At 42.5% G+C, this 24,758-nt stretch overlaps 1 protein-coding gene across 1 annotated transcript in view; it reads left to right on the forward strand.

Annotated features, from left to right (window-relative positions):
• Positions 1–3: 3 nt before the first annotated feature.
• Positions 4–24,758, forward strand: part of LHCGR (luteinizing hormone/choriogonadotropin receptor) — a gene marked incomplete at its 5' end in the record, with an annotated part of 54,986 nt that continues 30,231 nt past the window's right edge. The window contains 4 exons of the mRNA XM_008582737.1: positions 4–74; positions 16,799–16,870; positions 18,856–18,930; positions 22,101–22,175. Coding sequence (XP_008580959.1) covers positions 4–74; positions 16,799–16,870; positions 18,856–18,930; positions 22,101–22,175 — 293 coding nt within the window. The remainder of the gene's footprint in view (positions 75–16,798; positions 16,871–18,855; positions 18,931–22,100; positions 22,176–24,758) is intronic.

Here is a 24,758-nt window from a genome sequence, read left to right on the forward strand (position 1 = left end):
TGCCCCGGCCCCTGCAGCTGCCCCCCCGACGGCGCCCTGCGCTGCCCCGGGCCGCGGGCCGGCCTCAGCCGACTGTGAGTACGGGCGCCGCCGCCGCCCCTCCACGGGGCCCTCCCTCGCCCCGCTCCACCGCCCCTGCCTGTCTTTCAGCCCCCTCTGCCTGGGCGCTTCCCCCTAGCAAACTTCCCGCCCTTTGGGGTGATGGGAACCGAAAGCTCGGGGGCTGCCTTTGCCAGCCCGTGCCCCTGGCAGCCCCGCACCTGCTCTTTCCCCCTGGGCCGTGGAAGTGCTCAGAAGCCCCAGGAGAAGGCCTTGCTCTCTGCACTGCTGGAAGGGGACCGGGGTGTGATGCTCCTCCGCCAGCAGCGGTCTCTAGGTGCCTTTGAGCCTTGGGCCATCCAGGTGGGCATAGCTTACTGTAGGCTCTGGCACCCTGCGGACCTGTAGGAATGGAGTGTCAGGCCCTACGGCCAGGGGCAACCTGACCTGTCATTGGGTCTGCTAGGCACACCTCCCCCAACCAGTGCCCGCATGCCTCTCAGTGACCCCAGAGGCACTTGCACTTCGATCTAATTGTCTAATCAACGAAAGGCCTCGTGTCCCACTGCTGGGACCACCTCCACACTCACAGACGTGATAAAGGGAACGTCACATCAGCAAGCAGGTGGAGGGAGCTGTTTCCTGAAGTGAAGGGATAAAGGGCAGAAGGAGGCCGTTGGTGCTAGTGTACCGGAGTGTCACCACGTCTCCTTTCCTCTGTTTAGAAATAGGTGCTGCCTATTATATGATTCTATTTATATGAAATGTCTGGATAGACTGAAAGTAGATTAGTAGTTACCAGGGGCTGGGGCGGGGAGGGGGGGCGACTGGATGACTGCTAATGGGTGTGAGTTTGGGGGTGATGAAAACTTCCTAAAATTAGTTTGTGGTGACAGTTGTACGTGAACATAGTAAAACCATCTCACTGTACATTTTAAATGGGTGAATTTTATGTTATGCGATTTACACCTCAATGAGGCTGTTAAAAGAGAAAAGGAAAGAAAAGAAGGGGGGGAGGGGAAGAGTATCAAAAGGCACCAGGCTGGTGGAGGTCTTCATGACCTTCTAACCCCTAGAGAGGATGGAATTCTATGCTGAGGAAGAAAAGGGACCACCACGTCATAAACAGCACTCACCCTTCCCACTGGGCTTGGCTTCTCCCTGTGGAAGAGTTAATGGCCTTCTGGGAATAGTTGTGGTTGAGAGATACAGTTCAAGGTCTGAGGGATTTTTATTAATTAGTTTCCATTAATTATCTTGTCAGCTCCATTCTCTGAAGGTGATGACCATGCTGATAGGATTTGTTTCAATCAATCAACAAATCTATGGAACCTGCCTTCCAAGTTCCAGCCCTTGTGCTTCCCTGACAAGCCTCCCCTGTGGCTCCTGTGAATGACTGTGCCACTCACAGACTTTCTCACTTGCCTGATACTCATCACACAGATTAAGAGAAACTAAAATCCAAAGGGATGGAATCCCTTACCCAAGGGCCCACAGCTATTGAGTAGCAAAGACAGGACTTTATCCATTAATCATCTTTCTTATATTTGCTTGTCTTTGTAAGAAAATTACTCCTTCTTTAATAAAAAAATAAAATAAAATAAAACAAAAAACAAACAAACAAAAAAAACCTCCCAGCTTCTCCAAAGTTAGTACTGAGTGGAGAACCCCCGTTTGTGGGTGGGGGCTAGGAATGGGTGGACCAAGTCCTAGTTCCTTTGGATTCAGCTTTTCATTGAGATCTCTCAGTGGCTCATGTTACCACACCCATGCTGGTCTCAGGAGGAGACCCCTTCCCTGGAGAAGGCTGAAATGAAAAAATAAAATAATACATGTACTCTTGCTGTCCCACAGCACAATTTAGAGAATCCCAGAAACCCTCAAAAAAGATTTTATAGGCTGACAGGGTTTGGGGGTGGAGGTGGGAAATAGGCACAATAGTTAGCACCGAAGCTAGCAAGTCTGGTTCTCAAAAAGGAGCTGGTTCTTTACCATCTATGTGGGATTCTAGAAAATCCTTGACTTCCTCCCTCCACAGGCCCTATGTTAGTATCTATTACCAGGAGTATCCTCTCCTAGACATTTAGACTCCCTAGCCAAGCATGGTAGCACTCACAAGGTCGTGTTTCCTGAGGATCAGATGAGTGAAAGATAATCTTATCTTCCAGGCAAGAGACCCATGGAGGTAGAGCCTATGTGGGCCAAAACAGGATAACTTTTTTGGCACAACACAGTGACTCCAATATCCATAGGACAAGAGAGATGCATATGAACCAATAGGAAAGTTCTTACTTTAAAGCGCTGTTTCTCCTTGTGGTCTTAGACCAGCAGCATCAACATCACCTTGGAAATAGACATTCATACTCTTAGGCCCCAGCCCAAACCTCCTGAACCAGACACTCTGAGGGTAGTGTCTAGCAGTCTGCATTTTAACAAGCTAGGTGATTCTGATGCACATTAAAATTTGAGAACCAAGGCATTGCTCTTCATGGAGGTATAATCTTCTTGGAGAGCAAGAAGTATATTTTAAACTTCTTTTTTCTATACACTGACCTTCCCCATCCCCCCTCCACACACACACATATATACGCAACACCTATTTATTGCAAAAAGGCATAAAATTAAAACCCCAAACTCAGAGACAGATAGCAAATAAGCAGAATTGAGGAAAGATTTTTTTTTCTTCAAAGAGGAATAGAGGAAGGAATCCATGGAGAAGGACAGACTGAAGATACAAGGAATGAGGAAGGAATACTATTTGTTGCAGTATGATCTCAATGGGGGTGGAAGAAGAGCATCAGTCTAAGAACAGAGGGGAAGGATTAATCTTAGAAAGAGTGGGGATAGTTTTGAGACCTGAGGAAAGAAGACAGAGGAGTAGAGGTATAATATTGAGGCAAAGAACAGGAAAAGCAGATGGTTATGCTGAAATCCTCTTATAATGAATGAATGAAACGTAAACAATGATTACAAGACAGGAAAGTGCTATGAATAACAAGTTATCAGGAGTATGTATAAAGAAGAGAGCTGAAATTATGAGATAAAGCTTCCAGAAGAAGATGGGTGTCTTCTTGCCTTTATTTACCTATGGGATCTGGCTCTTCAGAGAGAGGGGATATATACTCTGGGTTCTGAAGATTGGAGAAGGTGAATTCCACTGAGCACCTTAAAATTCATCAGCTATCCCTCAATAGAGATTAACTTATGCTTTAGTCATTTCAGGCCCTGCCTTCAAAGACTTCTGTCTAAAGTTCACTATTTGGTTTAAGAAGAAAAAAAAAAAAGGTACATGGATTAAAATTGCTTATCACTGACTAGCCCACTGCTTGAAAATTTTGAAAATGGCATTTTCCAAATTGCTCACATCTTTCCTCCCCGTATATATTTCATTAAAAAGATAGGTATGTAAAATCTAAAATGTGATACAAAAATATAGCCTTCAACATTTTTACTCATTTTAATTGGGGAAAAAAGTAAAAGAAAAAAATTGATTTGAAAAATGTTCTTTCTTTTTCTTATTAGTGCCAGGCAACTGGAAGGAAGGAGGGGGAAAAAATCTCACCTTGCCTATGGTTATATAAAGATCTTTGTCTCTATGACAACAGAAAGGTTGATCTGCTTGATATGGAAACAGCTTCTGAAAAATCTGTTAGTAAGAATATGCTAATAATAATTACGGCAATTTATTTTTCACATGTTGTGCCTACTGAACAAAGATTAAACTTTTAGACTTTATCATAAGACACAATCTAGATGCTTTGGAAGGATAAAATGCACTATCCAACAGTCCAGTGTCACAGGAAGATGTTAATCTCCTGACATCTTTCCTGAGTGTCTTCTGCTTTCTCTTACCTCCAGTGGAAATCAGGATCCAGAACAGAGATTGATGCTGTAGAGGGATGCCCCTGTCCAGGGCACGGTTCCTGTCCTTGAGGAGCCCATAATCTAGGTAGAAACACACCCCAAGAGACTAGTGTAGATGGGGAGAGAGGCGACAAGTCTCTAAGGATTTCAGAGAATAAATCAATCACTGTGGAGTAAAATCTCCAAGGGTAGCCTTCATGGGACAAGGGTTAGGAATTTGACCTTGAAGGAGAGAAGGAAAGAAGAGTCCTGGTGGAAGAACTAGAGGTGAAAGTAGACTAGAGATTCCTTGCTGAGAAGCAAGGAATAGGTTGAATGAATTCTTCCCTCTTCATGTCTCTCCCAGGATTTGGGGGAAATTTTTTTTTAAGGGAAGACATAAAGCCATCAGAAATATTTGATTAAGTTACTCAGAGGGTTGTGCAAAAAGAAAAAAAAAATCCCAATACATAGTTCTTGACTAACAAACTTCCACTAAAAGTCATTCTTGGATGGTTGGTTGCAAAAGTATTGAGTAAAAACTATGACTAGGAGTCACTTCACCATGCACCTTCCCTGATGCCTACCACACCCCTTCCCCGCTCCAGATTCCCCTTCCACATACTTGCTTTCAGACCCTGTACTTCCATATAATTTGCACATACCCCAGCATAATATAAGCATTTGTTCAATGTGTGCTTCTTCTGCTAGAGCAGGTTTCTGAACCTCAGCACCATTGACATTTGGGGCCAGATAATTCTTTGTTGTGCAGGGATGACTGTACATTATAGAATGTTTCACAGCACCCCTGGCCTCTAACCACTAGAAGATGGTAGCATCACCCTCCGAAATGGTGACAAACAAAAATATCTCTAGACATTTGCCAAATGACCCCTGGGTGGCAAAACCTCTCCCACCCCCTTGGTTTTGAATCATTGCACTAGAGTGAGAACCACTTAAAGAGGTCTTATTCAACTCAGGAGTTCCAGAATTTGATGTGTAATATAATTAAGGTGTTTATTGAGCTCCATGATGATTAAACTGAGTAGATAACTGAGTAGGAACAATAAACCAATCAGAATGGAAGCACACATGTTAGCCAGCATGTGCCACATTTACATGTCATTTTAAAATCTCCATCCTAGAGAGTGGGAAGGTGAGAAGGTGCTACAGGGAGTGGGTGGAATTCTCTGTGTTATGTCAGCAGCCAAGTCCTAGAATTTGTAGGCTCTTAGTCTACCCTTTGAATGGGAAATAGATATCTCAGCTTCAGAGAACCAATACATGAATCTTGCCCACATTAATATTCCCATCTAGATTGTTTTCATTTTTGTTCGTTTATATATTATTCCTTTGAGAACCAATACATGAATCTTGCCCACATTAATATTCCCATCTAGATTGTTTTCATTTTTGTTTGTTTATATATTATTCCTTTGTTTGTTTGTTTGTTTTAGCTGGTACAGGGATCAAACCCCGGACTTTGGTGTTATGAGTGCCAGTCTAACCAAACCAGCTAACCGATCAGCCCTTGTTTGTTTTAAACTCACTCAGTAGAGAAGAATCAACCCCCGGCCCAAGATTCATTAATAAAAAAAAAAATAATAAAAAAAAAAAAAAAAGCACTAAGGCAACTTGAACTGAGGCAGATGGGTTCCCAGTGCAGGATAGCAGGTAACAGGCCCCAGGAAAGAGTCCACAAGGCAGAGGGAAGGCTACCAAGCTCTTGCAAGTAGCACAGCTTAGCCCTACCCTCAGCTTCCCGACAGCTGAGCCAGCCAAAACATCCCAGAATTCGACAAGTTCATATCCCATTCCCTTACCCCACCTCACCTCCCCCAAAAAACAAAGGCAAGGAAAATGTTGATCTTGAATCTTAGTTCTGACTCTGCTCTCCCAGCCTTGCTTTAGAGGCAATTCTTAAACAGACTCCTTGGGGGAAGCTTTGGAAGGACTGGATTTTATTTGTTTAGCAGGACACAAAAAACAAGCAACAGAGTTCCCAAAATCTCAATGCAAGTGTAGAGCCAGAAAGGTTCCCGCACAGATCCCTTCTGCATTGCACCCAGCTGCTCCCATGCAGAGCAATGATTCCTTGAGTTTCTTCTTCCCTCTTCTTTTTTTTTAATTTCAAAAACAGTAAATCAAATTGATTAAAGGTGCCAGTTCTGCTGTGTAAATCAAATAGATTAAAGGTGCCAGTTCTGCTGCTTTACACACCTCTATCTTTTCCCCAAGCCCCTCAATTGGCTTCTTGAAATGAGTCACCAAAGGTCTTTTTCCAAAATGTAATCTCCCAGAGTGGCTGCACAAAATGGTGTCTTGGCCATGTGTAACTCTGATCTTACACATGAGGTTTTAAAGCCAGTTGAGTCACGGTGGTAGAAAGGGGCTCTGCTGCTAAATTCCAGACCCGGAGGGTTGGCTCCATGCGAATACATGTGCTCTGTTCTGGCATCTCCTTGAGGTTGGAGAAAAATCACATTTAATGCAGATTTTAGCAAATTTCCCACCAGCTTTCTTTTTTTAAGAGGATAATTAAAATAATCCCACCCACTAGGCAGGTGGGCTCTCTGACTTGGTGGGTCACTTCTAGCAGCTTCTCCACAGGGTCCTCATTTACTCTCAGCTTCCGCCTCTCTAGGAGATGACACCCCCTCCCATGCAGCAAATCACTCACAGCTGCTTTCTCTGTGGCCCTGAACTGCAGCTCTTTAATGCCACCTGGGCCTAATTTAGAAAAATACAATTTATAAGTAAAACTCAACTCCCAGAATGAAGGTTTTATCCCTTGCTGTTACATTTGTCCTTGATTCTGATGCAATGATGTTACTCTACTCCTGGGTTCCTAATTCCACCTCATGAGCAGCAGCAGACAACATTTCTGCCCACAGGGGCAGAGATCCTCTAGAGTGACAGGGTAGGATCCGACACAGCCCCCAAATTATCTGAATTGATCAACAGGACAAAAACTGGATGGACCTGGGTTCTAGTACCAGATCCCCTGTCCCTAATTTGCATTGTAGGTTTGGGCTAGTGATAAGACCCTTGTGCTGCCTGTAAAAGTAGCATGATAATTCCATCCCTGAGTGGGACTGGCTGTGGTGAAAATAAACGAGACAAAAGAGCCAAAAGTATTCAGAAATAAAGCTTTCACATAACTGCAATGTATTATTGTAACAACCTGATGATGCAGAGGAGACTGAAAAGCCCACAGCCCATATGTGGGATTGAACAGTAGGTATCTATCATCCAAGGGGCAGGCCTGATGGAATAGTTTTGTTTCAGAAAGGTGTTAATTAGAGAAAATGACCCACCAGGTCTTCTCAGCCTAGAAAGTGAATAAGTTAGAATCCCAAAATAGCAGACAGAGCTCATTATTGCTTGGAGTTCAATATCCGGCCTTTTCAGCCCAGGCTGAGACCTCTGAAACATACCACCTAATCCCAGTTATTAGCTGGTTTTGATCCTGTCTGCTCAGCTAGAGCATCCAAGTCCATTCTGTGTCCTTTCCTTTCCCCATGCCTCATCCCTGTCTCTCAGGCTGGACACATAGGAAACCGTCAGGTCAGACTTGCTGACAACTCAGGAACTATGTACTGAATGTACAGGACTACATACAGGATTGTCCCTGCCCTCCAGGAGCTTGCAGTCTTCCAGACATAGGAAAGGGAGGGCCAGTTCTTAGATGACTGCAGAGAAATACAAAAGGTGATAAAAGCTAGATGAAGGTTTTAAACAAAGTAGGAGTTCAGAGGAGGGGGCCATCCCTTCTAGCTGGAGTAACAAGCCTTGGGGGAGGTGTCATTTGAACTATAGTTCTTTAAGGCTCACTCTCTATAGAGTCAGCTGGGCTAACATGGTTATCCCATAAGTTCAGTCCTGGCCTTTGACACCTGCTTAGAGGTGCCACTGGGGAATCACTATTGAAAGCCTTCTGCTCTCTCACCAGCACCAACACATGCCCTGTCTGTGTTATGGACCATCAGTGGGACAGTGATTGCCCTGAGAACCTTAGGAGAGGCTCTTAAGGCTTTTCTCCTTTGTAAGCAGCAGAAAGCAACTCTGACAAATTTAATCATAAAAGATGAACTTAATAGGATAAGAAGGTAGAAGGATGCTGGTAAGATCCAGAGAAAATCTGGTATCTTAGCAACAGGAAATCAGGGAACTTCTCTCTATATTCCACCTTTACAATAAGTCAGTTCCAAAGACTCCTTTCTCTGTCCCTCCATTGTATGTTTCAAATTTCCAAGAGAGAGAATCTGATTGGCCTGTGCACCCCCCTGCATAGAATCTCAGTCAATGAGATTTTTTTCCTGTGATGAAACCAGTGATGAGATACTTCCAGAGAAGGGAGCATTTTTGAGCCAGGCAACCACACAAATTGGTATCTATCAGAGCAGATGAGCTAGTGAAAAGTGAAGGCACACATGCCACTTATTCCAGGCACTTCAGACCTATCCTCAGATTAATTAAAAGTATGTGGTATATCAGTTGCAACTCGCTCACTCAAAAAAAAGTTTTAAAGTGCTGGGAAAAAGAAACTTGTAATGAAAGAGCTTCCTGAAGCATATTTGTAATGTCACTGCCCTGACAACATAATATTCTCTGCTTCTGAAAAATATTTTTGAGAAATCATTACATTCCCTGCGGAGAAATCAACATGGAATTTTATTTACCAGAGTTATTCTTGTCATGTTATAGTATCGCTAGAAGAATTCTAGTTTAAGGATAGAGATTAGGTTATTTTGCTTTGTATCTTTGGAAAACTTTAAATGGGTTTTGAGTAAGGGCTTAGATATATTTACCATTTTCCTCTAGACTTTATATTTTTAATTTAGTAGTTGAACAAATGACTTGGAAATTCCATTATCCAGGGAATCTTCTTAACATCTTGGTTCACATGATAAGTCATAAGCTCCTCACAGTTTCTTAGGTGCTCTGTAATGGCTGTCTTGGAGGAGAGTCACTCACATTGCACTTTCCACTGGGAGAATTCCAACTGACTAAACTTTTTAAAATCAATAAGCAAATGCAAACTCTGCAGAGTGGCTCTCTAGAGTTGAAATATTTAATGGAAAGTGGGGTTTTTTTATCGTTTATTTAAAAGTTTACCAGGTTAGGCCTATAAGAAATACCTGAGCCCAAAAGACAAGTACCAAGTGGGAGTGTTTATCCTCCCTCCCAGTTGTCCTATGTATAATCAGTAGAGGGTCAACAATCAGGGACAAGTCATATGCATGTTACAAACTTAAGGGTGACCCATGACAAAAAGAAGACTTGATTCCAAAGTACTGAACCCACCCACCCCTACCCCCTGCCAAGGAAGTAGAGTTGTCGTTAGGTATAGTCCAGGTAGCTTAAATCTTTCAGAGAGAGCAGCTGTGAATTGAAAGTACTTATTGAGTTCTTATCTTGTGCTGTGTACTATATTAGTGTTATATTTTTCTTATTCAATCTCAAGAATCTACGGATTTTATAGGTTACACATATTTTATAGATGTGGAATGAAGCTATGATTTGAAGCCAAGCAGCCTGGCTCCAGAGTCTGCACTCTTAACTGCCAAGGGAGAGCCAGGATGGAGTGAGCTACGGATTTTATAGGTTACACATATTTTATAGATGTGGAATGAAGCTATGATTTGAAGCCAGGCAGCCTGGCTCCAGAGTCTGCACTCTTAACTGCCAAGGGAGAGCCAGGATGGAGTGAGGGGAAACCAATTAGGAGACTCTAGAACAGTTGAGGTAGAGAAAAGAATGGCTAAGAGTGGTAGTGTGTAAGGAACAAAGGGGCTGGAAACAAGAGACAGTGTGAAAGCAGAATCCATCAGAGACTGGGTGTTCTGCTCTGGTGGAACAGAGGAAAATGTTCATATAGGACACCTGTAAATTCTCAAATAACAGTGAAGGAAAAAAATAGTGTAGTCATTGAGTGCAGAGGAAGATAAAGGGAGGAGAGAAAAACCACTCTGGTAGGCTCCAAAGCTTCATGGAGGAACAGGAATTTGAGCTGCGTCTTGAAGACTGAGGACATGCCCTCAAGAAGCTGATGGTTCTGTTCAGGAGGCTAGGTTTTCACACAAAAAGCAGAGGATAGTTTGGTGGGGTCTGTCGACAAACCCCCAGATGAACACTACTGATGTGATTTGATTGATGGAGGACACAGTACTGGATCAGAAATGAAGTGACCTATGTTTCAGTCCAGATCTGCCTCTGAATTGCAAGGTGGTTTCAGGGAAGTAGTTTCACCTTTCCCAGTGTAAGATTCTTCCTCTGTAAAGTGAGGGGTTGAACCAAACGACTTGAAAGCAGCCCTTTCACTCTGACTCCTTGAGCCTAACACAATAAGTCCTTCAGGAAGTAGTCAAACAATAATCAAAACCACCTGGGGGTATTTTTAAGGAGTGTTCCAAAATTTTCTGATGTAAAGCTTAACATACTGGATGTCCATCTATACTGACTTCACACATCAGTTAACAGTGAAGCCTCAGCTCCCTCTAGTTAAATGCTGAAGACAAGAGGCCAATAAATTAAGACACTCCCTGTAGTGAAGTTACCAAATAGATCTATGCCTTTAAAAGCTTGAAGATTTAAAATCAGTTCAAAAGGGGAAATCCATTTTTATTTTATTCCAAGATGAAAGCAAGTCTATTATAATTACTGAGCAGCTTTGAAAGCATACAGAAATTCTTAAGTCTCTGTTAAATGTAGAACAAGATCTTAATTAATAAATACAAAAACAGTAACATTCTTTTGAATTTAAATAATTAAATAAACTCCCTCTTATTTCCACAAGTTCATTAGACAAAAAAGGTTTGGCCATCTCTGATTTCTCTTTTTTCTCTCCCTCTGATTTTGTGTTGTTTTAAAATTCAGCGTGTAGCTCCAGCAATAAACTAATCGTCTGTGGAAAATAGATGGATGTTTGCAGCTTTCTTAAATCAATAATATAAGATGGATTTTTTAAACAATTATTAGGTAGTGAATAAAAATATTTCCTTTCTGCTATGTGTTGAGCAGAAGGAAAGGCAAAAGCTCTGTCAAGGTGGCCAAAGACCCCACCCAGGCTTTGGGAACTCTAGATTGGTACTGGATTTTCCCTGGCTCTCCTCTCCCTCTGGCCCTGCTCAGCCTGTGGGCCTCAGAAGATGGCCCTGCCCTGGGAACCATCGTGCACTCAAGCTCTGAAAAACAGAGAGGAGATAAGGAGCCTACAGTTATAATTTGCTTTATGCAATACCTGTCTTTAAAAAGTGACTGTGTCAATTAAAGCATATTTTCTATTCACCTAGGGAGTTTGCTATTTTAGGGAACCCTGCAGTGAATCCTTCTGTAGAACAAAGAACTCTTTGATAATGCAAATGTATCCCAATTGATAGGTTTTTATAAGGAAAGATTTACAAATCTTCAATTTCCTTGAAGGGTGCACTAGAGCTCTCCAACTGCTATTACTAGAGGGTTAGTTAATGAGACAGTGAACTGAACAAACTGGCTCCTTCCAAGGCCATCTATGTCATCAAACCCAAACAAAAAAAAAAGAGGGGGTGCAAGCCCCATCCCTGAGTACCCAAGAGACATTAGAAACAACTAGGGAAGACATAATAAGGTGACATTATCTTCTTCAAGGTAATTGGATTTATCTGAATGCTGTTTGCTTATCTGTAAGTTTTCCCTTTGCTGGATTCTAACACAGGTGCACTGGGAGCTTGGCAATTGGGGTTGGCTAGGAAGGGGATCCAGTCAGGAGCTGTATTAGGCCATTTCTGTTTTGCTATAACAGAGTACCTGAGACTGGGTAATTTATAAAGAACAGAAGTTTATTTGGCCTATGATTCTGGGACAGCTGCATCTGGCGCAGGCCTCAGGCTGCTTCTACTCACGGCGGAAAGCGGCAGGCTTCCAGCAGGTGCAAGCAGATCACATGGTGAGAGGAAGCAAGAGGGGGGGGGTGCCAGGGTCTTTTAAACAACCAGCTCTTATGGGAACTAACAGAGCAAGAACTCACTCACTACCCCCACCCCCCAGGGAGAGCATTAATCCATTCATGAGGGATCCACCCCCAGGACACAAACAGCTCGCAACACTGTCACATTGGGGATCAGATTTCCACATGAGTTTTTGGAGGGACAACACATCCAAACTCTATCAGGAGCCCTGGTAAAAGAGTTGATAGGAAGGACCTCTGAAGACAGGATGGTCCTTCTGAGTAGTCCCCCCTTGAGTCAAGGGGGCCAGGCTTTTATTTTATGCATTGACCAGTCATTGGATGAGGGCTGCCTAGGAGAGAAGACATGATCTTGGGTGATGTAGCAATCTTAGGCTGAAAGCATAATTTCTGGAAAGCAACTCAGCAGAGAGCTTCAACTGCTCACTCTCCCAGAAGCTGGCAGAATGAATGCCTCAGTCCTACAGGGTGATTTAGATATCACCACAGCATCCACTATGGGAACTAAACCTACAGCACAGGGTAGCCCCAGCACAGCATCCCTATCTGTGCCAAGGGGCTCAGTTCGAAAGTGAGAACCCAGCAGTGAGAGATGCTAGGTTAATCCTAACCAGATAGTAACTAGGAATTGTTCTGGGGCAGCAGTGTCCCCTAAGGGGCAGAAATACAGGGATCAGGATCTGGTGATTGGGAAGAAGGGTAGGCAGGAACTAGAAAGGGCCCCACTCATAGATGGACTCTGGGGAGACCAAGTAGGCTACAGGATAAGGTATTGAGGCAAAAACAAGCAACAACATGGTGTGAGGGTAGCCACTGCAGGTGCACTCCTGCCCTCCAAATATTGTTGGGTCCAATTTAGACAACATACAGGGCTTCACCAGAGTAATGACCAATCACAAAATCCCAGGTCTTGGGTAAGTGACCTAATTCCAATTCTAAGGGGTAGAGACTGTTTCTAATTCAGCTTTAACCCACAACTGGAAGGACTGGAGACCTGGAAATGGGATTAATGAGTAGATGGTGGTTCCAGAGCTGATGAAGCTAAGGCAGCCTTTGTCATCTAATGTAAGTACACTTGGCCCTCCATATCCAGGGGTTCTGCATCCATGGGTTCAACCAACCATGGATCAAAGATATTTTTAAAAAATTGCATCTACACTGAACCTGTACAGACTTTTTGTGTCATTATTACCTAGACTATATAGTATAACTATTTACATAGCATTTACATTGTACGAGGTATTATAAGTAATCTAGAGATGATTTAAAGTATATGGGAGGATATGCACAGGTTATATGCAAATACTATGCCATTTTATACAAGGGGCTTGAGCATCCACGGAACCAATCCCCCATGGATACCAAGAGGTGACTGTGTTTGTTTCAACATCTGTGGCAAAGGCACTTGGGCAAGGTGGGGTTTGGTCATAATCCAGGTACCACCTTTGTTTGCATCACTGATTCATCTTTTTAAAGTTTAAAACTATAAAAAGGACTGTGAAAATGTAATAAATGTAAGTAGCTGCATGGCTCCACAGCCATATTCTCCCACAGCTGTCTTGTTTTCAGGAACCCTGAAAGTTCAACCTCATGTTTGCCCAGCAACTCTAGTTCTTTACCACGCATCTGAGATACAGAGTTTGGGAGTGTTGCTGTCTTTTGCTAAGAAAGATCAGTTCCTGTCCTTTATTTTTCTTTGCTTTATGCATAGCTTTCATTCCTTTTGTTGACCCTGGACAGCAAAATCACTGAACTGTCCTTGCCTTAAGGCTCTTTTTCCCCAGATCTCCTTGGCTTCTGCTCTATATCAAATGATAATTTGACTAGACCTTTCCACAAGAGTTGCTGAAGTTCACAAAATTCTTGGAATACATGTATGTCTAACTTCAAAAAAAGAAAGTAAGAAGGGAGGGAGCCAAGGAGGCAGGCAGGCAGGCAGACAGTCAGTACACCAAAATAAAGCTTTTTTTTTTCCATTTGTCTCTCAGGTACAGAGTTAAGTTAATCATATGATTATCATATTTCTTCATTCAAGTAACATCATCATTGGTCCATTCATTCAAATTCCCTCTCTGCTTTCATTTATTTTACCCCTTTTTCCCACTTCTGTTCCTCTCAACTCTCCTTACACAGTAAATTCCAATGTATGTTCATGTATTTTCTTTTAAAATGTCTAACATTTGGTGTGCATGTATTTTAATTCTGCAAATAATATTTTATACATCTCATTAATTTCTTACTTGTTTCTCTTTGCCCCATGATTCTAAGGTCCACCCATGCTTGCTTCTACATGCTGACCTATTCAGTTAGGTGTGCACTGTCCACATTTTGCCTGCTCATTCACCCAGTGCTGGACACCCAGGTTGCCTCCAACTCCCTGATGCCACAATGCTGTGAAGAAAATTTTTGTACAGTTTCCCTTAAGTATCAGTTTGAGAATTTCTCTCAGATGTATATTCAGGAGTAGAATTGCAGGGTTATTTAGACAATTGCTTTATAAAGACAAATCAGAAATGAAGACATGACATCTCTGAAATAAAAATATAAGTCAGTGGGATAAATGGTTTTGGATTCACAAGACCACATTCTCCACGTTGCTTCATGGGAACACATCTGCCGTGAAAAGCACAGTGCACCTGCCTCACCTCTCCCCTCTCTTCATTCTCTGCCCCCCACCCCCGGCCTCTTTCATAACCCAGCCTCATACACAAAGTCACCTGCTGTTTGCTTGGTGTCTCTTTTATGGTGGGGACTCTATTTTTGCTCTCATCACTGCTGCCTCTCCTGCTCTGCAGCATCAACATCAACTCTGCAAAATTTCATCTTGCACCAGGGCTGTTCTGTAGTCACTGGGGACTGCCAGTGCATAATCTACAGCTTCTGTCACTTCTGTCCGACCTTTGCTCCTCATTCCTTATCCCTCAATCAGAAGCTCAGACAACCTCCCTGGTCAAATCTTAACCAAACTGCTCCTCTGGGAGCCAAACCATGCTTGCATTTGGAGGGGGAGGCTGCCTGCTGAGAGGCTCCAGCTCCTGGGCTCTATTTGCATGAATAAACAGCTCTGAAGGATTCAGTTGAAGCTTTTATGTAAACACTCTCCAAAATATGTTCTGCACTGCATTACCCCAGCAATAAAGATTCTGGAATCAGAATTTGGCTGTCAGTTTTATTGATGCTGCATGGGGTACAGTAGAATACAGCTTTCTCTTCTGGAAATTTATTGGCTTGGTAGTGCAGAAAGCAATAAAACTGTGTTTTTAATCAGGAAGCCAAGCGGACATGATTCCAGAAGAAATACAGGAAGCAAATATGCCATCGCAAGATTTCTCCCCCCACTATCCCTGTTCTTCTCAGATCCCCTCTTAAATAAGTTTGAGTGTTGAACGATGTGCTTAGTGGGACTGTCTACAGGACTAGAATCAGAGGACGAAGTTTAGATCACTTCCCCTAGGTTGTATGACCTCTAAGAGACTGTTGACGGAAAGCAGTTTTCTGAAATGAATTTTTTGAAATCACTCTGCATTAGCTCTTAGGGAGGAACTGCTGATAAGCTGCTTTGCAGGAGGAACAGAGGAAGTGTGACATGTTTCCTCTCAAGAGCAGCAAGGTTAAAATGCCTGTCTCTCCTGTTCACCAACAGATAGTGAGTTAGGAATCACAAGCTTCAGCCCAGTACTGCACAGTGGAAAGGGCATTTGGAGTCAGTCTGCTTGGTTATTACCTTGCTCAGGTTACTTAATCTCTTTGTGATCCAATTTATTCTGCTATCAAAGGGTAATACCTACTTCACACCACTGCCGAGTAGATAAAATAAGGTTATAGGTGAGTGCACATACTTTGGACAGCAGCTTACACCAGTAGCAAGCCCCTTCTGTGACAGTAAGCCATCTCACTGAAGTCCGATCTTCATGGAACAGGTGCTCTTTCCTGGTAGCTAAGGTAGTCCTTGCTGCACATATACATGAAAACAAGGTAGCATCTCCCACCTCTGTTTTCATGTTCCTGACCTTCACTTCCAACCTGAAATGTCCTGGTCCATTTCCTTCCTCTTTGCTGGTCCTTGGGCCAAATTCTTGAACCATTGTAGATGCCAACAAATGTTGATTGAACATTCTTCCCTGCCTTGCAGATGCTTTCTCCTGATTTATGTTAATCCCAAGTTCCTTCTGTACTGGTTTTGCTATCGCTGAGCATTGCTCTTTTCTCAACTCTTATGTACTGCATAGCTTTTATCTCAATTCCAAGAATATTTAGATTGTTCCTGTGGGTGAAGTGGAATGCCTGAAGGAAATGTTCTCACAGATGTCCCCCCCCACCTCTGCAAATGACAGAGATGCCTGTGTGAGTTACCCACAGGAGCAAAGTGGTCTGGTTTGGACAATATTAAAATAGGCTGCTTGGGGAAGATGGCATAGAGTGAATCTTCCTTTTTCCTGCCTGCCTGGTTTCCAATTGTATTTTCACCATTGATTTCTCCCCTTTATCCAAGATAGCTCCTTGTCCACCCCCCCCAACCAAGCCTATAGGACCGCTCTAGAACACTTAACTATTTACTTGGTGCCAAGCCCTGTCCTTTACATGGGTGATCTTAATTAATCTCAACAACACTGTGAAATAGGAATTATTATTCCACTTTTATGGATGGAGAAACTGAAACACAGGGCTTAAATAAAATGTTCAGGGTCATATAGCCAGGTCATAGGACAGTGGGGATTTGATCCCAGGTGTGTCTGATCCCAAGGTTCGTGATCATAACCACAACATTTTATACTCTTTGATAAAGACTAAGGATGAGTCATGGCACGTACCTTTATTGATAGAAGTTAAAATTCTCAACCTGTATAGAGCTGTTGGGAACTCTTTAGTCACACACAAACACACACACACACACACATTTTATTCATGACCTTAAAAGACACCCAATCTTAAATCTTAAATTCTTGGCTTTCCTTTTTTCTTTTATAGATCACTCGCCTATCTCCCTGTCAAAGTAATCCCATCTCAAGCTTTCAGAGGACTTAATGAGGTCGTAAAAATGTAAGTAAGTTACTAACATATCAAAAGACATTCATAATTGGAATAATAAATTTTTTTCTAAGAGAAAACAGAGTTGAAAGGGGATAATTTTTCTAGGAGAGAAATTGTGTTTAGGAAACCCTAGTATTTTTATCTTTATAGCACAAATAATATCTAGGGACCTTTGAAGAAAAGGTATGATTTTCAAGAGCCATTAAAATTCAGATAATTAACCTTGCTTCAAAGAACTGAATGCATTTTTGATAGATGATGAAATACTTTTTAAGTAGAAAAGAAGACAGATTCCAATCATAAAAATTTTCTTTCTGCTAGAGTAGCTATTCCCTTGTGTCACATTCTTAGATAACACCCACATAGAAGAAAATGTGTTGGAAGTTTATTGTGCATCAGAAGATAATCTTTGTATCTAAAATACAATAAGTGCATGACAAAAACACAGTATTTATAGCTGTATTGATGAAAGGCATTCATCAAACGTGTAAAGCAGCCTTATAATGCAGTGTGATCTCACGTTTGTCAGATGTAACTTCAATCATTTGTCCCTGGGTTTCAGCTTCCAGGGCCAAAAACCCCATACATATAGAGAGAACTTTCTCAGTAATGCAGTGTTCCAGCATCCTTCTTAATGTTAGCCTGAGTCAAAGGACCTCAAAGTCCAGTTAATTCCTGTAGGGCATCTCTAATTTTAGCAATCCACTGGACTTCTGAAGCCAATTTACATCTCTAAAGAAGATGCTATACCTTCAACCTTGGCTCCTTGGGGAACCTCTACTTCTCTTCTGGGTATTGGCAAGCAATGAGAATTTTAAAAGTAATTCCTCAAGAATTAGTGCATATTACAGGAAATTCACTGCAAGTTAGAGACAAGTCAGTTTGCTTGAGCCTAACCCCTATTCTTCTGCTCTCAAGTTAAATGTTGCGTTTTGATAACTTTAAATGCATTAAGAACTCCTACTGAGAAAAACAGCCAAGTTAAATAAGCAAACCATTAGGTAGGAATAGGATGAATCAGCCCAGGAGCAAGCCATTACTGTGTTGTTCAGAAGATGTTAACTGCCTTAGGCTCTGCCTTTCTGTGGGCTAAGACTCTCATCATATCTGGAGCCTTCAGTGAACATTAACTGTAGAAACACACAAATGTACAATTTGTGAATCTGAGATTTTTTTTTCTCAGCTGGCAGCAAATGGTAGCTTATGTTGGGATTTTAGGGTAACACCGACATTACCTACATGCTTGGGGATGGTACAGGACAAAACAGGTTCCTTTGCTCTTGAGTCTTTTTTAAAAATCAATTCATTCATTAGTCCATCCATTCATTCATACCCTAACTATGTGCTAAGCCATATGAAGCCATCAGGGATTCACACATGAATAGAATAAACCTCTTGTCCTCGGTTTGCTCACAGAGCAAAAGAAATAGATAATTACAATCCATGATGGACACCATGTGCAAGAGTTGACCACTTTGCAATAGCCTCAGAACAGGATTTTTGGAATCCAAGGATTAAGAATTATGAATGAATTAATTCAATCCAAATCAAAGCCTCACTATAGTGATGAAATGGGGACCTCAGAGATCCCAATCCTAGTCTTGAGTCTTCATATAAATACTATTTGCTTTTCTTCTCAAGGCTTGTATTTTCAGAGCTGTAAAACAAGGGAATGTGATTAGATTTTCTCAAAGGGCCTATCTACTTCTAACAATCTGTGACTCAGACATAGAAAAACAAGAGAAAAACCTGTCACAGAAACAGGGGTTACTGAAACTTGCATTTCAACTGCACCTGGGTTGTAGATGCTCATCATTGCTCCTAACGGGAGATGTTAGCACTTTATGATATGAGGACAACTAGCATGTTCCTGTTCTTTTTCAGAGGGACACAATGAAGTCCCTGGTTATTGGATCACACATACAGCTAATTATCATGCGGATACAGTCATTTCTTTCATATTTCTTTTTTGTTTTTTTCCCCTTCTCCCCTAGTGAAATCTCTCAGAGTGATTCCCTGGAAAGGATAGAAGCTAATGCCTTTGACAACCTCCTCAATTTGTCTGAAATGTAAGCATCAGCTAACAGATAGTTTATTACTGTACACTATTACCCTCGCTGGCTGGAGCCCACTCAGTATTTGTATTCAAGCATCCACTGTTAGGAATCCAAGAGGAAATGAGTACAGCAATTACTAGGTCCGGGTAGGCACTAATTTCTCTCACTGCAGTGGCCTGAAGGTTGCCATGGTGACAACTGCTTCTCCCTGGGAGCTGTATAAACTCTGAAACATCACAGCACAAAGTTGGAAATTAAAATTGACATTGTGAAGTCCTGCCAAGTAGCTCTTGCCTTTTGGAAGGAAGGGTATGGAGTACTTGGGGTAGTGGGAAAATTTGGAAAGAAGATTAGAGATTTGTTCACTGGGGGCTGTTTTGTCATATTCATCTACTAAATGCTTCATGGTTTTTTTTCTTTTTGTTTTTGGTGACTGGTCAGTACAAAGATCTGAACCCATGACCTTGGTGTTATAAGACCATGCTCTAACCAACTGAGCTAATCAGCCTGCCCTGCACTAAATGCTTCTTGAATACCTACCATGTAAAAGCTCTGTGTTGGGCCTGTGTATGTTGGGTTTGTTGTGTTTTGTTGCTATCATGATGTTTTAGAATTAACTCTTAAAAAGAACCCTTTCCAAATTATCATTTTCCCCAAATTCACAAAAAGGAGGGAGAAAACTGGCTCAATTTAGTTTTCAGATGATGAACCTGTGGTCCAAAGATGTCACACAGCAAATTAGTGCCAGAGCTGGGACTAGAAATCAGGTCACTCGACTTCTAAACCAGGCCTTTTACTGCTGCTTCATGTGGTCCGAACCTGAGCTTCTAGAAGAGCACTCAAACGTCACCTGCTTAGGAATTTCAAAAGTAAGGGAAGAGGGACAGTATTAGCATCAAATATTTTTTGAGTTCCTGGTCTTGGCATTTCCTCTATGTTGTGTCATTTAATCCTCACAGCTACTCTGAAGATTGGGGTAATTATCACTTTTATCCAGGGGGAGCAATGGAGGCTTGGAGAGGTGCAGCAACTTGACCAGTATGACACTTTGGACAATGACAGAACTGAGATTCAACCCGGGCCTTTCTTCAAAGTTTGTGCATTTTCCACTGTACTACAAGGCCTCCCTATAAATGGCCCAACGAACAATTATCTAAAGAGAATAATTAATTATGTAAATACCCGCCATGTGTCCAGTCTAGGGCCAAGTGCTGCTGGAAGACAAAGGAGTTAAAATATAAATGTCCACCAGGAGATGACTATGTGGCCAGGGAGGTGAAACTAACTCACCAAATAATTACAGGGAAATCAATATAATAGATATTTAAGTGCCAAAAGATATAGTATGGACTTGTCTGTGAAGCAGAATTGTGTGTGGGGCTCATTACAATTGTAGATGACAGTCCTATCCCAGACCTGGAAATCTGCAGTTTTAACAGACTTCCCAGCTAATGCTGAAGCACAACTTATATTGAAAATCACCAGGGCATAATAAATAAATAAAGTTTCCCGTGATACAAAGCAGCATTTATCAACAGAAAGAAAAATAAGGCGCTCCAAGGGAAAATTTATGGATCCCAAAGAAAGCCCTAAGATAGGATGCTAGCTCCATGCAGGCTCTCTTTGCTTTCTTCACAGCTGTATTTCCAGCACCTAGAACAGTGCCTGACACATGTAGGTGCTCAATTAATGTTTGTTGAATGAACGAAAGGAAGAATGAATGAGTGGCCTAAGGTCGGACCCCAAAAGATCTTTAAGAAATAAAAGTCCCTTCCATCCCACCCACATAGTGCCCTATATTTGCTGTGTAATGATGCCTAGCCTCCTAACTTCCCTAAGCTAGTGTTCCCTTCTGTAAAACTGGAATAATAATATGTTTGCTTCCTTCCTTACAGCTTGGCAGGTTTTGAGTAACAGAATTGGGAGAGATTATATGAGGCATGGTTTTGCAAAGTATAGAAGTACAGCCATATCACTCACATCTGAAGAATCAAAAGAACTTACAAGATGGAAAAAGGCACCAATGGTGGGTAACTGTAGTTACCAATGATAGAACAAGCACTAGACTTGGAGTCAGAAAAACTGGGTCACATCCACGTTCTGCTACTCCTCAGCTGTGTGACTATACACAAATCATACAACTTCTTTTTTCCCTGATTCCGGCAACCATGATAATAATCATTAACACTGGTTGAGGCCCGTGAACCACACACATGCGTATCCTCTTCAGAAGATCACTCCATGAGGAAACTGAGGCACAGAGAGCCTTAAGTAATGTATCCAAGGTTGTTTGATTAGTAAAATCAGGATGTAAAACCAAGCGACTACAGAGCCCATGTTCCTAACCAATATAACAATATTTTCTGTATAAAACAAGGTAATTATCATTTCTTCAGGTGGTTGTTGCCTGACTAAGAAAGCCAAAGGCATTTATTGGCTTTTTATTGAATTGAAAGTAGACAGGACTTGGCAACTGTGGCTACTTCTTTAAGGCTCACAGTTATCGGGGGAGATTGGGAAGAAGGGCAAGAGCCCAACTGTGGCACTGTGGTGCTATGGCTGTCCTTTCATACTTTCTAAAGTCCTGCCTTGTATTACCTCTGCTTATTCTATTACTCAACACCTGCCAGCCTGTGAGGCAGAAGGCAATACTATCTCAGGGAAGCTAGGAGGCTGGGCATCATCACACAGCAAATTATCTATAGAATGGACATAAAATTCCCAAAATCCAAGCCCCTGGCTGGCTGCCCATCTGGATAACTGGTCAGTGTGGTGTCCAGCCCAATATGAAGAGGACCAGTTTGCCTGAAAGGGAGAGTAGCTAATTTGCTCACCTCTCCTGAGAGAGAAATGTCTCACCACTCCCTGTGTGCATGTCCCTCAATGGGGCAGGATCTACTCGGCCAGCAGCCCTGGATATTGGTGCAATCAAGGGGGCGGGGGGTGTGCAGAGACAGACTCCCAGACAGGATGCTTTTATCTGCCTCTTCAGAAGTTAAGAGCAGAGCATCAATGCCCCATGTCCATCTCCAGAGTCTCAGGAGCTCCTCTCAAGCATATGAAAGTCGGTTGATTTTGTTGATGCTGTTTTCAGCCAGTAACCTCTGGTGATCACGGTCTCATGCATTCCAAACAATACACATCTACTAAACTGCTCCCTGTTTTTCCCTCTCTCTTTACAGACTAATCCAGAACACCAAAAACCTGGTATACATTGAGCCTGGAGCATTTACAAATCTTCCCCGGTTAAAATACCTGTGAGGAATTTTCCTTTTTAAGCAGTTGGGGAGGGAAAGATGGGCATCTGATGAAAATCAAAACAGTTAAAAGGTTGTGAAGAATTTTTTAACACACTCTTAGCATTATCTGCGTGTTCCACTTCAGCCTTCTGATTGAATCAGTATTTCTTCTCAGCCACCATGCTGGGTACTTTCACATACGCGTAAATGGTTCCCAACGTTTTCTCTGTCCCAAACACCTGAGAAGAACATTACCCTTTGCAATGATTTTCAAAGTTGATGGTGGGGAATGGAGGGGTCATGACACTTTAAAAAGGGTAAATCAGAATCTCTAGGTGGTCAGAGAGTGGGTGAAGGTGCGAGAGGTAATTCTGACTTGACCCCCATCACTGGTTGAGAATTATTTATTTCCTTTATCTCATTTGTTCATTCATTTATTAAGTGAAAACTTTTTAAGTATTGCCTTGAGGTAATATAACTAAACAGTTATATTTATAACTAAAACTGCATAAACACTGTACCTTATAAACTAGATCATTACTTTTTATTTCCCATTAACTTTTTTTTTTTTTACTTTTTTAAAATTTTCTTTTTAATTTATTTATTATTTTTTTTTATATTTCTAAGATGTTGCGGAGCAGTTGGGGGGGAAGGGGTGGGAAATAGGATAGGAGGAGGAGAAAGGAGGAAGAGTGGGGCATGGTCAAGGTGCATGGCACCCCTCTCATTCTGGCAAGGGAGACCACAGGGCTTCCTGCGGCAGCTCAGTGGTTGTCGCTAGGCTGAATGTGGACATTGAGGGGGTGTGGCTGATGCCCTCGGCACCCCCCACTTCAGCGTGGGAGTCTGGGAAGTTTCTGGCAGTGGCTCAGTAGTCATCAGTGGGCTGGATGCAGACATCAGAGGGGCACAGCTAAGGCCCTCAGCCCCGCACCACCCAGGCTCAGGAGCCCAGGGGGCTTCCAGTCCTTCTAGGTTTTATAGGTGTTCCTTGGTAGTGTTAGACCTTTACTGGTTAATATCAGAACTTTGTCTTTGATCTGTGGGTTTTTTGTGTTTTCTTTCAGTTCCGTGCTGGATTATTAGCTACCCCCACCACTTAAACTCTGCACTGGAACTAATTTGTTGTTGTTTTGTTACGTCTAAAGAGGGGGACTTCCTGTGGAAACCAGCACTTGAGCAGTGGTTGAGCGAAATTGCTCCTTTGCTGCTGATTCTCTGGGGAAGGCTTTTGGTGCAGCTTAGGGTTTAATTGTTGACCTTGTAAGTACATCCAGGTCTTGTGAGATCTGGTACACCTGGGTTATGTGGTCACCCTGGTCTGGGCCTGAGTCTTTTCAACAAACTATATCTCCTACAGATCTGTATTCCTGATCAGTCTCCACTGAGTGGTCCTGTGCTGACTGGAGGACAGATGAGCTGTCTATATTGTGCCCCAATGTTTCCCTGGTGGACCCATCTCCCCCACACCTGTGCTCCAAACACCTCCCATGGGAAGGGCCATGTACCAGTCCCTTGCAATGACTCACCAGCTTCTGAGTGGCTCCTTTTTTCAGTTGTCTGTGTCCCCTCACTCCTATGTGGGTTCATGGGAATCCTATTAGTGGTCTTGCTGGCCTGGGGGCCACCAAGGCCCTCTTCTCCCCTGCATCTCCAAGAAACTTCACACAAAGGGCACAGGTGCAGCTTTTGCCAGCTCTTGCTCCATGTGCTCACCAGGGCCAGCCTTGAAGTGGTCGGGGCTCGAAACAATTAGAACAGTCCTTTCTTTCCATCATTGTGGCTACTCTTGCCTTCATGAACTCCATAGATCTCTCGTCCTCTTCCCCTGAGTTCTAGTGGCCCCAGTTTGGCAGTTGTTGCTTTTTAGTAGTTGTAAATTTGTTGATTTGGGGAGAGAGTGATGCTGGGTATAGTCTATTCTGCCATCTTGATTGGAAGTCCCTCCCATTAATTCTTAGTAAGTCTACTGGTTAACACTACAAATTGAGTACCACTGTAGCCCAACAGAGTCACTGCCTTGCCAGCAATACCAGAATTCCTGAAATTTGATACAATCTATAAATTTATTACTATGGTTCTTCTCAAATATCAAGTCATCACTATTCACACAGAAAAATGTAAAGCCCCCTAACACAGATATCCTCTCTCTCTTCTTTCTGATAAATTAAATTTCATAAACTCCCCCAGAAGATGTAAAGTCCAGTCACCACCACCCAAAAAGAGGTAAAAGAAAAACAGAAAGGGAGGAAACGGACATCCTCTCTCTGGTGTTCCACATCATCAGTCTTGCTCTGGGGCCTCCAATAGGAGCTGCTACTGGAATTGGCATAGCTTCTTTGGAACTCTAACACTGGACAATTCCAAACCCAAGTGTTCTGCTTTTCCAAACCTTCAGGGGATCTGTAGGGCACATCAGCATACTGCAGCATCAACCACTTTGGAAAAACATAAGAAAATCCCAGAACCAAATTTGACCACTGCAGCCCCTTATTATCTCAAAATCATTGTCTTCATTAAATAGCACTTTCACCCCAAAGTGTAATATTCCCCCAACCCAAATACACATTGCAGTCTAAGCCCACACTGCTATCCCCAGCC

Source organism: Galeopterus variegatus, unplaced genomic scaffold (genome assembly GCF_000696425.1).
Source record: "Galeopterus variegatus unplaced genomic scaffold, G_variegatus-3.0.2 Scaffold2712, whole genome shotgun sequence".
Taxonomy (NCBI): domain Eukaryota; kingdom Metazoa; phylum Chordata; class Mammalia; order Dermoptera; family Cynocephalidae; genus Galeopterus; species Galeopterus variegatus.